The following is a 13,271-nucleotide window of genomic DNA, read 5'->3' on the forward strand; positions in this document are numbered from 1 at the left end:
GCCACGGATCTTCTGTGATCATTTCCTGAAGAGCCGAATACCAGGCCCTTCGAGGCCAATCTGGAACAATGAGTATTATCTGCACTCTTGTTCTTCTTATGATTCTCAAATAGTTTTGAGATGAGTGGAAGAGGAGGGAACACACAGACCGACTGAAACACCCACGGTGTCACTAGGGCGTCCACTGCCACTGCCCGAGGGTCCCTCGACCTGGTACAATACGTCCGAAGCTTTTTGTTGAGGAGTGACGCCATCATGTCTATTTGAGGAAGTCCCCAACGACTTGTTACTTCTGCAAAGACTTCTTGATTAAGCCCCCACTCTCCTGGATGGAGATCGTGTCTGCTGAGGAAGTCTGCTTCCCAGTTGTCTACTCCCGGGATGAAGACTGCTGACAGAGCACTTACATGATTTTCCGCCCAGCGAAGAACCCTGGTGGCTTCTGCCATTGCTGCTCTGCTCCTTGTCCCGCCTTGGCGGTTTACATGCGCCACACCTGTGACACTGTCTGACTGAATCAGAACGGGTAGGTTGCGAAGAAGATTCTCCGCTTGCTGTAGGCCGTTGTATATGGCCCTTAATTCCAGCACATTGATGTGTAGACAAGCCTCCTGGCTTGACCATATTCCCTGAAAATTTCTTCCTTGTGTGACTGCTTCCCATCCTCGGAGGCTCGCGTCCGTGGTCACAAGAACCCAATCTTGAATGCCGAACCTGCGACCCTCTAGAAGGTGAGCACTCTGAAGCCACCACAGGAGCGATACCCTGGCCCTGGGGGACAGGCTTATTCTCCAATGCATTTGTAGATGGGACCCTGACCACTTGTCCAGAAGGTCCCACTGAAAAGCTCTCGCATGGAACCTGCCAAACGGAATGGCCTTGTAGGCCGCCACCATCTTTCCCAATACTCGAGTGCATTGATGAACTGACACTCTTTTTGGTTTTAACAGGTCCTTGACCATGTTCTGGAGTTCCTGGGCTTTTTCCCTTGGGAGAAAAACCCTCTTTTTCCTTGTCCAGAATCATGCCCAAAAATGCCAGCCTAGTTGTCAGAACTAACTGCGACTTTGGTAGATTTAGAATCCAGCCGTGTTGTTGTAATACGCTCAGGGAGAGAGACACGCTCTTTAGTAACTGATCTCTCGATCTTGCCTTTAATCAGGAGATCGTCCAAGTATGGGATAATTGTGACTCCCTGCTTGCACAGGAGCACCATCATTTCCGCCATTACCTTGGTGAAAAGTCTCGGGCCGTGGAAAGCCCAAACGGCAACGTCTGAAACGGGTAATGACAATCCTGTACAGCGAATCTCAGTTACGCCTGATGAGGAGGATATATGGGGACATGAAGGTATGCATCCTTTATGTCCAGAGACACCATAAAATCCCCCCCTTCCAGGCTGGAGATCACAGCCCGGAGAGATTCCATCTTGAATTTGAACCTCTTCAAATATAGGTTTAGGGATTTTAGATTTAGAATTGGTCTGACCGAGCCGTCCGGCTTCGGGACCACAAACAGGGTTGAATAAAACCCCTTTCCCTGTTGCCCTAGGGGAACCTTGATAATCACCTGTTGTTGACACAGTTTCTGTATGGCAGCTGAAACGGTTTCCCTCTCTGGGGGAGAAGCTGGCAAGGCCGATTTGAAAAATCGGTGTGGAGGCACATCTTCGAACTCCAGTTTGTAGCCCTGGGATACAATTTCGATCACCCAAGGATCCAAATCCGACTGAACCCAGACCTGGCTGAAGAGACGAAGACGTGCCCCCACCGGTGCGGACTCCCGCAGCGGAGCCCCAGCGTCATGCGGTGGATTTTGTAGAGGCCGGGGAGGATTTTTGTTCCTGGGAACTAGCCGTAGCTGGTGCTCTTTTCCCTCTACCTTTACCTCTGGCGAGGGAGGAAGAGCCCAGACCCTTTCTGAACTTATGCGACCGAAAGGACTGCATCTGGTATTGAGGTGTTTTCTTTTGCTGTGGGGGAACATAAGGCAAAAAAAAAGACTTACCCGCGGTAGCTGTGGAAACCAGGTCCGCGAGGCCCTCCCCAAATAAAACTTCACCCTTGTAATGCAAAGCTTCTATATGTCTCTTTGAACCCAACAGCCCAATATCTCTCGCAGCCTCTCTCATATATAACGCTGCGTCCTTAATGTGACCCAAGGTCAACAAAATACTATCCTTATCTAAGGTGTCAATGTTCGATGACAAGTTATCTACCCACGCTGCAATTGCGCTACCAATGCTACCGCCGGGCTGAGTAGGCCTCCAGTATGCGCGTAAATTGATTTTAAGGTAGTTACCTGCCTGCGATCCGCAGGATCTTTTAGGGCCGCCGTGTCCGGGGACGGTAGCGCCACCTTTTTGGATAAGCGCGTCAAAGCCTTGTCCACCGTGGGAGAGGATTCCCACCATAACCTGTCCTTTGAGGGGAAAGGATACGCCATAATAATTCTCTTGGGAACCTGCAGTCTCTTGTCTGGAGTTTCCCAAGCCTTTTCAAATAAAGCGTTCAGCTCGTGGAGATGGGGGAAACGTTACCTCAGGTTTCTTCCCCTTAAACATGCAGACCCTCGTGTCAGGGACAGAAGGGTCCTCTGTGATATGTAAAACATCTTTTATTGCAATAATCATATATTGAATACTCTTGGCCACTCTTGGGTGTAACCTCGCATCATCATAGTCGACACTGGAGTCAGAATCCGTGTCGGTATCAGTTACTGCTACCTGGGAAAAGGGACGTTTATAGGACCCTGAAGGGTCTTGTGACACCGCCAAAGCCATGGATTGACTCCCTGCTTTGTCCTTGGACTCTGCTTTGTCCAATCTCTTATGCAATAAAGTCACATTTGCATTTAACACATTCCACATGTCCAACCAATCCGGTGTCGGCTGTGCCGACGGAGACACCACCACCATCTGCTCTGCATCCTCCCTAGACGAGCCTTCCGCTTCAGACATGTCGACACACACGTACTGACACCCCCACATACACTGGGATTTATGAATATGGGGACAGACCCCCAATAAGGCCCTTTGGAGAGACAGAGAGAGAGTATTCCAGCACACACCCAGCGCCATTAGACACTGAAAACACAGTCCCAGCCTATACAGCGCTTTTTTGTATATGTAATCTGCGCCAAATAAATGTCCCCCCCCCCCCCCTTTCCTCGTTTTTTATCCTGTTACTTGGTTCAGCAGGGGAGAGTCCGGGAGCAGCTTCTCCGCAGCGTGCTGTAGAGAAAATGGCGCTGGTTAGTGCTGGAGGATCAAGCCCCCAAACCCCCCCCCCCCTCTCAGGCGGGCTTTGGTCCCGCTCAATTTTTTATACTGGCGGGGGTTTTATAATATACTGCCTTCGCAGTACCTAAGCCTGGTGCCAGTCTTATTTGAGGTAATTATTGCTGCCCATGGTGCCCACCCTGCGCCCTTGCTGTGCCTGTGTGTGTGTGGGAGCAATGGCGCGCTGCGCGGTACCTCATTGAAGATCTGAAGTCTTCTTTCTTCATATACTCATTCGGCTTCTATCTTCCGGCTCTGTGAGGAGGACGGCGGCGCGGCTCCGGGACGAACAGCGAGGACGACACCTGTGTTCCGACCCTCTGGAGCTAATGGTGTCCAGTAGCCTAAGACGCAGAGCCTATCAGTAAAGTAGGTCTGCGTCTCTCCCCTCAGTCCCACGAAGCAGGGAGCCTGTTGCCAGCAGTGCTCCCTGAAAATAAAAAACCTAACAAAAGTATTTTCAGAGAAACGCAGTAGAGCTCTCCTGCAGTGCATCCAGCATCCTCTGGGCACAGGATCTAACTGAGGTCTGGAGGAGGGGCATAGAGGGAGGAGCCAGTTCACACCCATCTAAAGTCTTAGAGTGCCCATGTCTCCTGCAGAGCCAGTCTATACCCCATGGTCCTTACGGAGTCCCCAGCATCCTCTAGGACGTAAGAGAAATATTTATAATATCTCAGAGTCTATAGTTCCAGATTGCATTAGAAAGAAGCTGGTTGTTTGTTCAATTTAGGAACCGCATAAATTGAACAACCAACCAGCTTCTTTCTAATGCAATCTGGAACTATAGACTCTGAGATACTATAAATATTTTTCAGGAAATAAGGACACTCAAATAGAGACATTTGCGATTAGAAGTGACAATTATTAACGGCGCTGTGATTATTTCAAGGCATTTCTTTCTACATGTGTTTGTTACTCGCTGATAAGCTGATCAGCTGTTTTGAGTACACCGCTGTGTTCGTTAAAGCGCTTGAAAAAGATCCTTGTTTGTGGTTTTATTATAGCTTAGGTAGTTCGCTTCCCAGTTGAGTACTCTGGGTATTAACACCGCCAATAGAGCGGGTAGATGACGCTCACCTCATGCATTGCACCGTGACTGCCTCCCTGATGGTTTATGCACGCGGCTGTTGCTTTGTCCGACTGAACTTTAACTGGACAACCCAGGAGGAGAGACTGAGCCGAACAAAGCTCCAAGACACTAATCTCTCCTGTGCTGACCAGCATCCTTCATACATCTGCCGTCCATAGTCCTGAATGTCCACCGGGTCTAGAGCCAGAATAATGGATCGAGAGACTACATGAAACCTGGAGGATACGAAGATACCTGTTGAGAGAGTCTTTAAATTGAAGATAGGGCGGTATGAACCACCCGGCTTCTGTACTAGAAAAAGGGTGGTATAAAAACCCTGACCCCTTTCAGATGGGGGTACCAGGATAATGACATTGGAGGCTAGAAAGGAGAGTACTGACTCCCTGAGAGCTTTTGCCTTTCCAGGATCCCCCGGCAGAACCATAAAGAACCGTCAAGGTGAACACTTCCTGGACATGAGAGCGTATCCCTGAGAGATAACTCCTCTGATCCATGCATCCGTTGGGGTCTCAGTCCACCAGTGGGCAAAAGACAGAAGTCAGCCTCCTACTCCAGGGTCCCCCAGGAGGAGGCCTGCCTACTTGTCCATCAGCTTGGGAGCTGGATGTTGGGTAGCCTAACATTGTTTTGTGCGAGGCTTTGATCCTGTTGATGGACCCTGGAACGGTCATGACGCCTGATCTTTAACGCTGTCCTGCGGACAAGGAGTGAAAAGTAGTCTTGAGCCTTGCTGGTGCAGCTGAATGAGGAAGCAACGTCTTGGATGCCACCAGCATGGAGACTATCATGTCCCCAACAAAAGGAAGCGCTTCTAAGGCCTTCTTAGAGTGTCCACCCTCTGGGAATGGAGACACATGGTCCTCCTAGTCAATACTGGCAAAAGAGACACCTTGGATGTTACAACTCCCGTTTCCATGGCTACCACTAAGTGCTTGCGCTCTGGATTTTGAATACAGAAGTCAGCAACTCTTTCCTATTAGTACATGAAGAAAGGCAGTGTTCCAGCTTCTCTGTTCAGGTTCCAGGGACCTTGGCTACCGAAGCCAATTACAGGGATGGACAAGCAATAGCTCCAGCATGCAAATAAGCAGTTTTCTATCCGTAGGATCCTTGAGGAAAGACATAACCGTAACAGGAAGGACCAAGGACCTGACTAATCTTGCAACATGCGCATCCACCGTAGGTGGAGATCCCCACTTGGCCTGCTCCTTTGGCGGAAGTAGGTAAAAAGAAGCCTAGCGCTTGAATAGCTGAAAACACTTAATGGGTTGAGTCCATGCTACCTTCAGCAGATCTTCCAGCTGCGGCAAAAACAGAAACAGTGTTGTTTCCTTCTTTTTCCATTTGAAAATAGGAGCCGGATCTGTCTTCTCAATCTGTAGCACAGTCCTGATGGACTGGACAAGAAATTTTACTTCAGTAAGGGACATAGAATCCTCCAGCACTGAGGACTCTACGTCCGACGTGGCAGAACCACTAACCTCCTGTTCCGACCAGAGCTCTGGCTCAGATTCTCCCTCAGATTTCTGGGTAGAACTCTCCCGCATAGGAGGTCTGCGCACAGACGCCCTCTCTCTGTCTAGCAGCTGCTGGACCGAAGTAGAAAGCTAAGCCCTGCAAAGTCTGCACAAAAGACTGCATCCAATGTGGTTGTACTGTAGAAAATGGGGAAGCCTGCACAGGTCTAGCACTGACTACAGGCGGACAAGAAACCGTGCCAGTAGGGATAGACATTACCTGTGTTAATGTAGTAGCCCAAGCTGGTTCTTAAGGGGCTGACACTGCTGGAAGCGTTTCCTGCGTAGGAGCAGTGAAGCAAAGGACACAGGACACTTTTCTGGATCCTGGTGGTGGGGGGGGGGGGGCTGGCGGGCGGGGAGAGAATTTCGACACAAACGCTGCAACTATGAGGCACTGGAGCAGCTGCCTCTTTGTCCAGGCCTCCCTCTCTGTGCAGTGCTGGTGCAGGAATGTGCTTAAAAATGGGTGCCCAGTGTGAGGAGAGACAGGGTAACAGACACAAAGGGAGGACTTAGGAAGGCAGTTAACACAGTTCCCAGCAAGCCTCAGGGGTGGGGGAGGAGCTACAGGTTAGGCTTACTTCCCCCTCAGTGCTAAATCTTCAGGGAAAGTGCAATGTTCTGTGCACCGACCACACATGCAATCCGGGTGCAGGGAGCAGTCTTCTACTTTCCTGGCTGCAAGCTCCTTGAGATGCGTGCATTCCCTCCATGGTGTCCTGCGGTGGAAGTCACCGACCCGGTCGTCGTTTATGCCACAGCCAGGTGTTGTAGCAGCTGTATGGGTGTTCACTAGACGTCTGTACTCACTGACAATCAAGGTGTCAAAATTAAAAAGTAAAACTGTAACCTGGGGCTATGTTCTTGGCCCCCCTCAAGAGGGGTGCCCCAATCCTGCCGGCACCAAAAAAAAAAAACTGGCAGGCCTCGGGGTATAGGGGACAGGAGGACTGACAGCTGCTGGTAACAAGAATTGGTGCCCGGACTCTATCCAATCCAGCCTATACCCTAGCGTTGATCTCCATGTCCCCGAGTGGAAGAAAAAGAAATGAAGGTATACTAACAAAGTCCTATCTGCCAAATCTATTCGTAATCGTATGAGACCGTAGTCAATCTGGAACAGAGCTTCACTTCAACATACACAAAGTAATGAGATGAAATGGGCAGTTAAAAAAAAAAAAAAAAAACAATGTATGCAAACAATTTAGGAAGTATAAAATAGTGTGTTTAGGCAAACAGAGCTCTTCAGGTATGTCCCAGGTGTGGATTTACTTGTCCTAATTTTGTCTTACAACCTGGCTGCTGAATTACTTCAGCTATGCACCAAGTATACTTGTCAGCCTACCTGTGTAACGCATGTAGCTTTCCTGTAGATAACACCAATGGAGACAGAGCTAGGAGCATATTCAGGTACAAGGTGCAATTTTTCAAACTGGCAAAGGCCACGTTGTGCAAGAAAATCTATAGTTGGGACGGGAGGGTAATCTATAACTCAACTGTAAACTGCAGCTGTCAAGTTTGTGAGTTACATCCAAAAACAGGCAGTATTTTCCATGTATGTATTAACTGTATCTGCACCTCTTGCATTTTTTTCCCCAGGTGCAAATTTATGGCCTTTAGCTTGTTTGCTCCTAAAGCTAAATAAAAATCTAAATATACAGTAAGGTCTATAGACAAACACATAAGGTAAGCATAAACCTTCGTTTGAGGCAGTAATGTGAGAATCCATACTTAAGCAAACAGTAGAAAGAGCATGTGAGTGCTTTCAGTCTCATATGCAGAATTTAAAATCAACATGCTCACTGTTATCATCCATTAACTAAATTATAAGTAGATACTTACCTCTGCGAGGCCTATTCTTTCTTAGTCGATAACAATCAAGACAGACCCCAAATCCGCACTTGCGACAAACCCAGTGAATATTGAAGAGTGTAGTCTCACAGACATCACACATCTCCCTAACGCCTCTAACTGCTCGTTTCCAGGCAACCTTTTCTGTATGGGGGGAAAGAAAATGAACAAAAATTTTTTATCAAATCAGATCAATTTAGTAAAAGCAACAGGAGGACATGTACAATAAAATCATATCAAGATAGAAAATGGGATCAATCTACTTACATTGTTTGTCTCTGAAACCAATACGGGAAACTTTGTCATGGTTATACAGAGTTTCCATTGTAACTTTGGGACTTTAAATAAACTGAATTTACTTAAGCCTCTCCGTCCCCTATCTCTATCAACACAGTTATATATCTGAGCAAGCCCCACAGGATAAAAAAAGGGGGGGGGAAATAAATAAATAAAATAAATAATGAAGAAACACAAAAACCTAGAGAATCACATACCTCCCGACATGACCATCTCCAGGTTGGATAGAATGCTCTGCTCCCGGACTTCCCTCTTAATTTATGAATGCCATCACCTGTGCTGAAACACCTTTCTTACCCATTAACCTGTTCAAAGCAGGTGCCAGCAATGATAAATTAAGAGAAAAGTACAGGAGTAAAGCATTTTGTCCCTCCTGGAGAGGGTCATGTTGGGTGATATGAAATTACCACTCCCCAGGGTGTTAAACTGCTAACAGAATAACTGGAGTGCAAAATGAGTGGGGACACAGTTTACACCAATGGATTCAGGAAAACAATTTAACACAAGCATAAAATTCTGTTCTCTCCATTATCCTTTGGGGGCCACTGGACAATAGAGGCTTCCCAAATCTGTCCCACATAGTTGCTGTGCAGAGCACCTTTCTGACAAAACAGATGTCCTTAAATGTAAAAGCATTATACTTGTAAATGTCTGTACCAAGTATTCTGTGGCTGCCTGACATCTGCCCAGCCATGATTTTCGTAAATACCTGAGGAGCTGTCACCAGATCACAAAGACAGACCAGATCACAAAGACAGACAACACTGGTGTCCCAGACCAGAGCATGCAGATGGGTGCCCTTGACATGCATAAATTCCATGAAATCATCCCATTCCAAGCGTTTGAGGACAGATATCATGGAATCATCTTGAACCTGTCTACCACAACATAGGTGTAAAATGTTTCATGCGTGAATTATGATAATCTAATGCAAGATTTAACAAAAGAAAAAAAAAGAAAAAAACGTAATTAGTCTAAAGCTAAAGTTATACACATGTCCATCTGAATGGACATCATGCGTCTGAGGCAAAAGACAGTGCCCTATTTGCATGAAAAATTTGATTGGCTGCACAGCAGGCACTGGGGGATGGAACCAGAGAGCAAGAGGGACCTGGAGATCCCCCTGTGAGTATCAGCTGCTAGAAGATTATCTGCAAACAGCAGCAGCACAGTGGGCGTTTTTGACTGGTCACATCAAGAGCGACTGTCAGGCAAAGCCTAACCTGGTGAGGTCGAACCTCATTCGACTACGCTAGGCAAGTGTTAAATTTTAGATATGAAGGAAAATTAAGTGATTGCTTCTTCCTTTTAAACAAACCGTGTACAGTCAGATTTCAATGATTCAAACACCTTGCCACAACCCCTGCACTTTTTCATCCACGACATACAATTCAGCAGACTCTTCGTTAAAATTTCACTTTTCTTCCCCCCTCGAAAAGCACTCTGGACTATATCCTCCCATGACCGAACAAAGGCAGAATGCTCATGTTTAATAGACCTAGCCCATAAGAACATCTCCAGAAACCTCTCTAAAGAGAAACACTGTTTTTGAGACCATGTGCCAAGACTGGCTTATCTAGTGGCAATGCTGAAGGAGCTATTAACACCTTACAGTGCATAGCTCCGTAGATTCACACACTGCAAATTCTGTGAAGTATGTAAAGGGACAAATTTCCTTCACTTACTACCAGTAGACATGCACCAAGTTGTGTGAACTCAGAAAAAATAATAATTCAGCCCCAGATTTTAGACCAAGCTGATTCTTAAAGATCTGTGGGGGAAAATCAAAGACACATGCAACAGGTGGTTGTGAACTTAGGAAGAGGTGCATAAGACAATTGTGCCTAATTGTACACATGGTAACTTAGAATGACAAAGACCCTTAAGATGCACCTTATCAGAAACAGAATAATAAGAATGGGCAGAGAAAATACACAAATAAGGGGGGGGGGGGGGGGGTATGAACCCACAATGCAATACATAAGGAATTAGCCATAACACATTGTTAGAAAACACCGCACTTCAAAGTCCCACATCAGCTCTAGTTTATTCCACTGCAGATGGGGACCTCAGGAAGGAAAGAAACAGGAACTACCAGTAAGTGTCTTTTACAGAATCTCCCGCACCCCCCAAGAATGGGGTCCAAAACTACCCGCCCGCAGCCAGAAAAACTACCCGCAAAGATGGTAAATTTAATGATGGAGAAGAGACCCTCTCTGCTCAGCTGAAATTGGCAACAGGTTATTGGGAAGTGACTCCAGAAATTCTGTATAACATTAAGCCTACCCCAAGATAGAGTCTTCTTTTCTCTTTCTAGAATATTTGGTTTTCTGACTCTGGGGAGCAACACCAACCCTGTATTATGGTGAATCTACCAGAGTAATCATAGGTAGTTGGTTTTCTTTAAAGAATTAACCCCCCTCGTGTGTTCATTTTTGTGTGTAACTGTGTCACCCAGGTACAAACAAGGGGGTATCTTGTTGCGGATCATCACAAATGTTTCTTCCATTAAGCCTACCATACAAGATCAGTGCCTGTCTGTGTCTTAGGGGGCTGCAGCAGAGACGGCTGCAGGGGCTGTGAAACTGCTTCACCGGCGATATCGTTCTCCTTCAGCCAGGCGCTGTGTAGGATAGCGCAAAGTGGCCGTGGCACTCGGTGATGACGTCACCAGCTGTTCGGAACGTGGCGGGGGATGTTCAATTGCCAAGATTAGTCTCTCCTGATAGCCTTCTCTCGTCCTACACGTTTCGTGCCAATGCGGGCGCTTTGTCAAGGAAGCTCACACTGTGCCACCAACACTTCCTCAAGCATTGAGCATTGCTAAACAGCATAATTCCCTACAAAAAGTCTCTTAAAAAAGCTGCAAACATATTGCACTGTATTTTAAATTTGTCTCATGTTTATTAATTTTCTTGACACATAGCACTTTCAACAGCGCTTGCCATCTAATCTATAACCTATCAAAATTTATTTTGAAAGCAAGCCGCTTAAAACAATCTGCGCTTGATGTTAATCCATTTTATGTATTCCTGGGGAACCTATTCAATGGTCAGTGATTTGTTGGTGGGCACTCCTTGTGAGGGTGAGGTCAGGAGCACCCTACCCACCTCCTGAGGCTGTTCTACCTATAGTGTAGTCTATGGCACCATGATGGGGAAGCTACATACCTCTTAGCTACTGCTCTGGCATTGAAGCATTGGAAAGTCCTATTCACCATCTGCAACAGCAGTGAAGGGGTTCCCTTTGGAAGTATTCCTTGTTGGGAGTGTGAAGAGGTGCCGAGAACAGTACCTCCTCAGACCACTCAGAAGCACACAATGCTCAGGATGAGGATACAGAGAAGGAAGTCACTTAAGTTTGCATTTATATAAAAGTTCTAATGGAGTCCTTGCATCCCTTGGTAAAAGTATTCCCAAACAGGATGAAAACATGTCAATTTACGGGAAAATAATTCACTTTAAACAAGGGGAGATATAAAATAGAATACACATAAAACTTACGTTGTGGTTCCACCATCATCATCGCTTCTTTCTCGGACATAACCAACTGACAAAACTGATCTCCAACATTAGCAAGAATATATTTTGAGGTCTCTAAATCAATGCCCTCAGCTGGAACAGAGTTGGGAACCCACAAACGTATTGCTTCGGAATCACTTTGCTGTGGACTCAAGAAGCCTTCAACACGAAGAATTCCTTTCCTGGTAAAAATCAGTCTGCAACCAGAACAGTGATTGAAAGGCATTAACAAAATTCAATCTGGTTAAAGAAAAAAGTTTCTGTTCTATAACAATGCTTATAACAAGGCCAGTGAATGAATTATATAAAATGCTTTCATTTACCTCACAATTACAACATTTTCTTTCAGACCATTACAAGCCAATTGTAAACACCTTAACACAAACTTACATGACTATATATTGTAAAACAAACTTCATTCTTTTGTGTTATTGTTGTTCATGAATATGCTATACTCAGAATAGAATAAATGTTGAGTCACTTAAAGGTTCTATGTGAATATATTCAATACCACCAACTGTACTCATTTATTCCTTTTAAGTTTTCTTTAAACACAGGGTTTTACAAATCTATTTTTTGTTGCTAGTTTACTTTTTTTTTATTTTTATGTATGCTCCTGTTTTTGTCTGATTGTGTGCTTTGCTACAAGACTGTTAAAGTTAAACCCAGCACCAAAAACAGAAAAAGGTAGTGAATAAACAGTGCATGTGCCCCTTGGGACCTCACTGCTGACTGATGACTATTTCTTTAAAAAAAAAGAAAAAGAAAAAAAAAAAAAGGAATGTTGCTCATCACTCTAAAGGCAGCAATTGTATGAGTGCATGTATTTACTGGAACGTGTTCATGATGAAACCATACCTGCGAAAGTGAAAGAATCTACAAGCCACTGTGGAATCATCCTGATCGGGTTCTTTAAATTTGCGGTACCGTTCCAATCTGCACTCCCGACACTTATGCAAATGCGGAGCAACATTGATGCATGAACCATCTTGAAGAAATGGTTCTCCTGACTGCTTCAGTTTTCTTACTTTACTCATGTCTTTTAAAATAGATTGTCCAACTGTAAAAAAACATTAACATTTATGTATATATGACCAAAGTCATATTGTACCCTCAGATTACACTCACAATAGCTGTTTTACATATTTGTCAGTAAAATGTATTTAAATACAATAAAAACACACAAATTAAAAACTCAAAACCTGATGCAATAAACATACATAAGGCAGTATTCAATTCTTTTCACCCCCCTTCCACACCATTCTGTTTCTGCTGACAGGTGTGGTGTAATCATTTGGTAGCGAGGGTCCCACCCTTTACGCAGCTAAACCTGATTACTATGGGCGTGATAACGGGGATCGTTTTAGAAAAGAGATTGGGCGTGATATATCATTTGAATACCTCCCATAGAGTGGTATATATTAATCATACATACAACGGGATGTAATAGAGTCTGAGATCGCTGGAGGTGCAGGCTGCCGGGCAATTTTGGACGTTTTTACCTTATAAGGGTTTGCATCTTTTAAAAAAAAAAAAGTCCAATATTGGTCGGCATCGCGCACCTCCGGTGGTCTGACTCCATTACATCCTACTGATAATGTGTTATATATTTAGAGCTTGCATTACTAGATAAGGCTATGTAGGTATTGTGGCCAGACAGCAAAGACAGTTCAGAGTCAGAACAGTGGCTCTATTTTGTGTTACGATAC

General features: G+C 45.3%; 1 protein-coding gene across 2 annotated transcripts in view; it reads right to left on the reverse strand.

Moving 5' to 3' along the window:
* Positions 1-13,271, reverse strand: part of KDM3B (lysine demethylase 3B) — a 308,304-nt gene that overhangs the window by 125,917 nt on the left and 169,116 nt on the right. For both annotated transcript variants that reach the window (XM_063927861.1, XM_063927860.1), the window contains exons 9-11: positions 12,421-12,622; positions 11,545-11,759; positions 7,736-7,888 (exon numbers count right to left, since the gene is read on the reverse strand). In XM_063927861.1, coding sequence (XP_063783931.1) covers positions 7,736-7,888; positions 11,545-11,759; positions 12,421-12,622 — 570 coding nt within the window. The remainder of the gene's footprint in view (positions 1-7,735; positions 7,889-11,544; positions 11,760-12,420; positions 12,623-13,271) is intronic.

Source organism: Pseudophryne corroboree, chromosome 6 (genome assembly GCF_028390025.1).
Source record: "Pseudophryne corroboree isolate aPseCor3 chromosome 6, aPseCor3.hap2, whole genome shotgun sequence".
In the NCBI taxonomy this organism is placed as follows: domain Eukaryota; kingdom Metazoa; phylum Chordata; class Amphibia; order Anura; family Myobatrachidae; genus Pseudophryne; species Pseudophryne corroboree.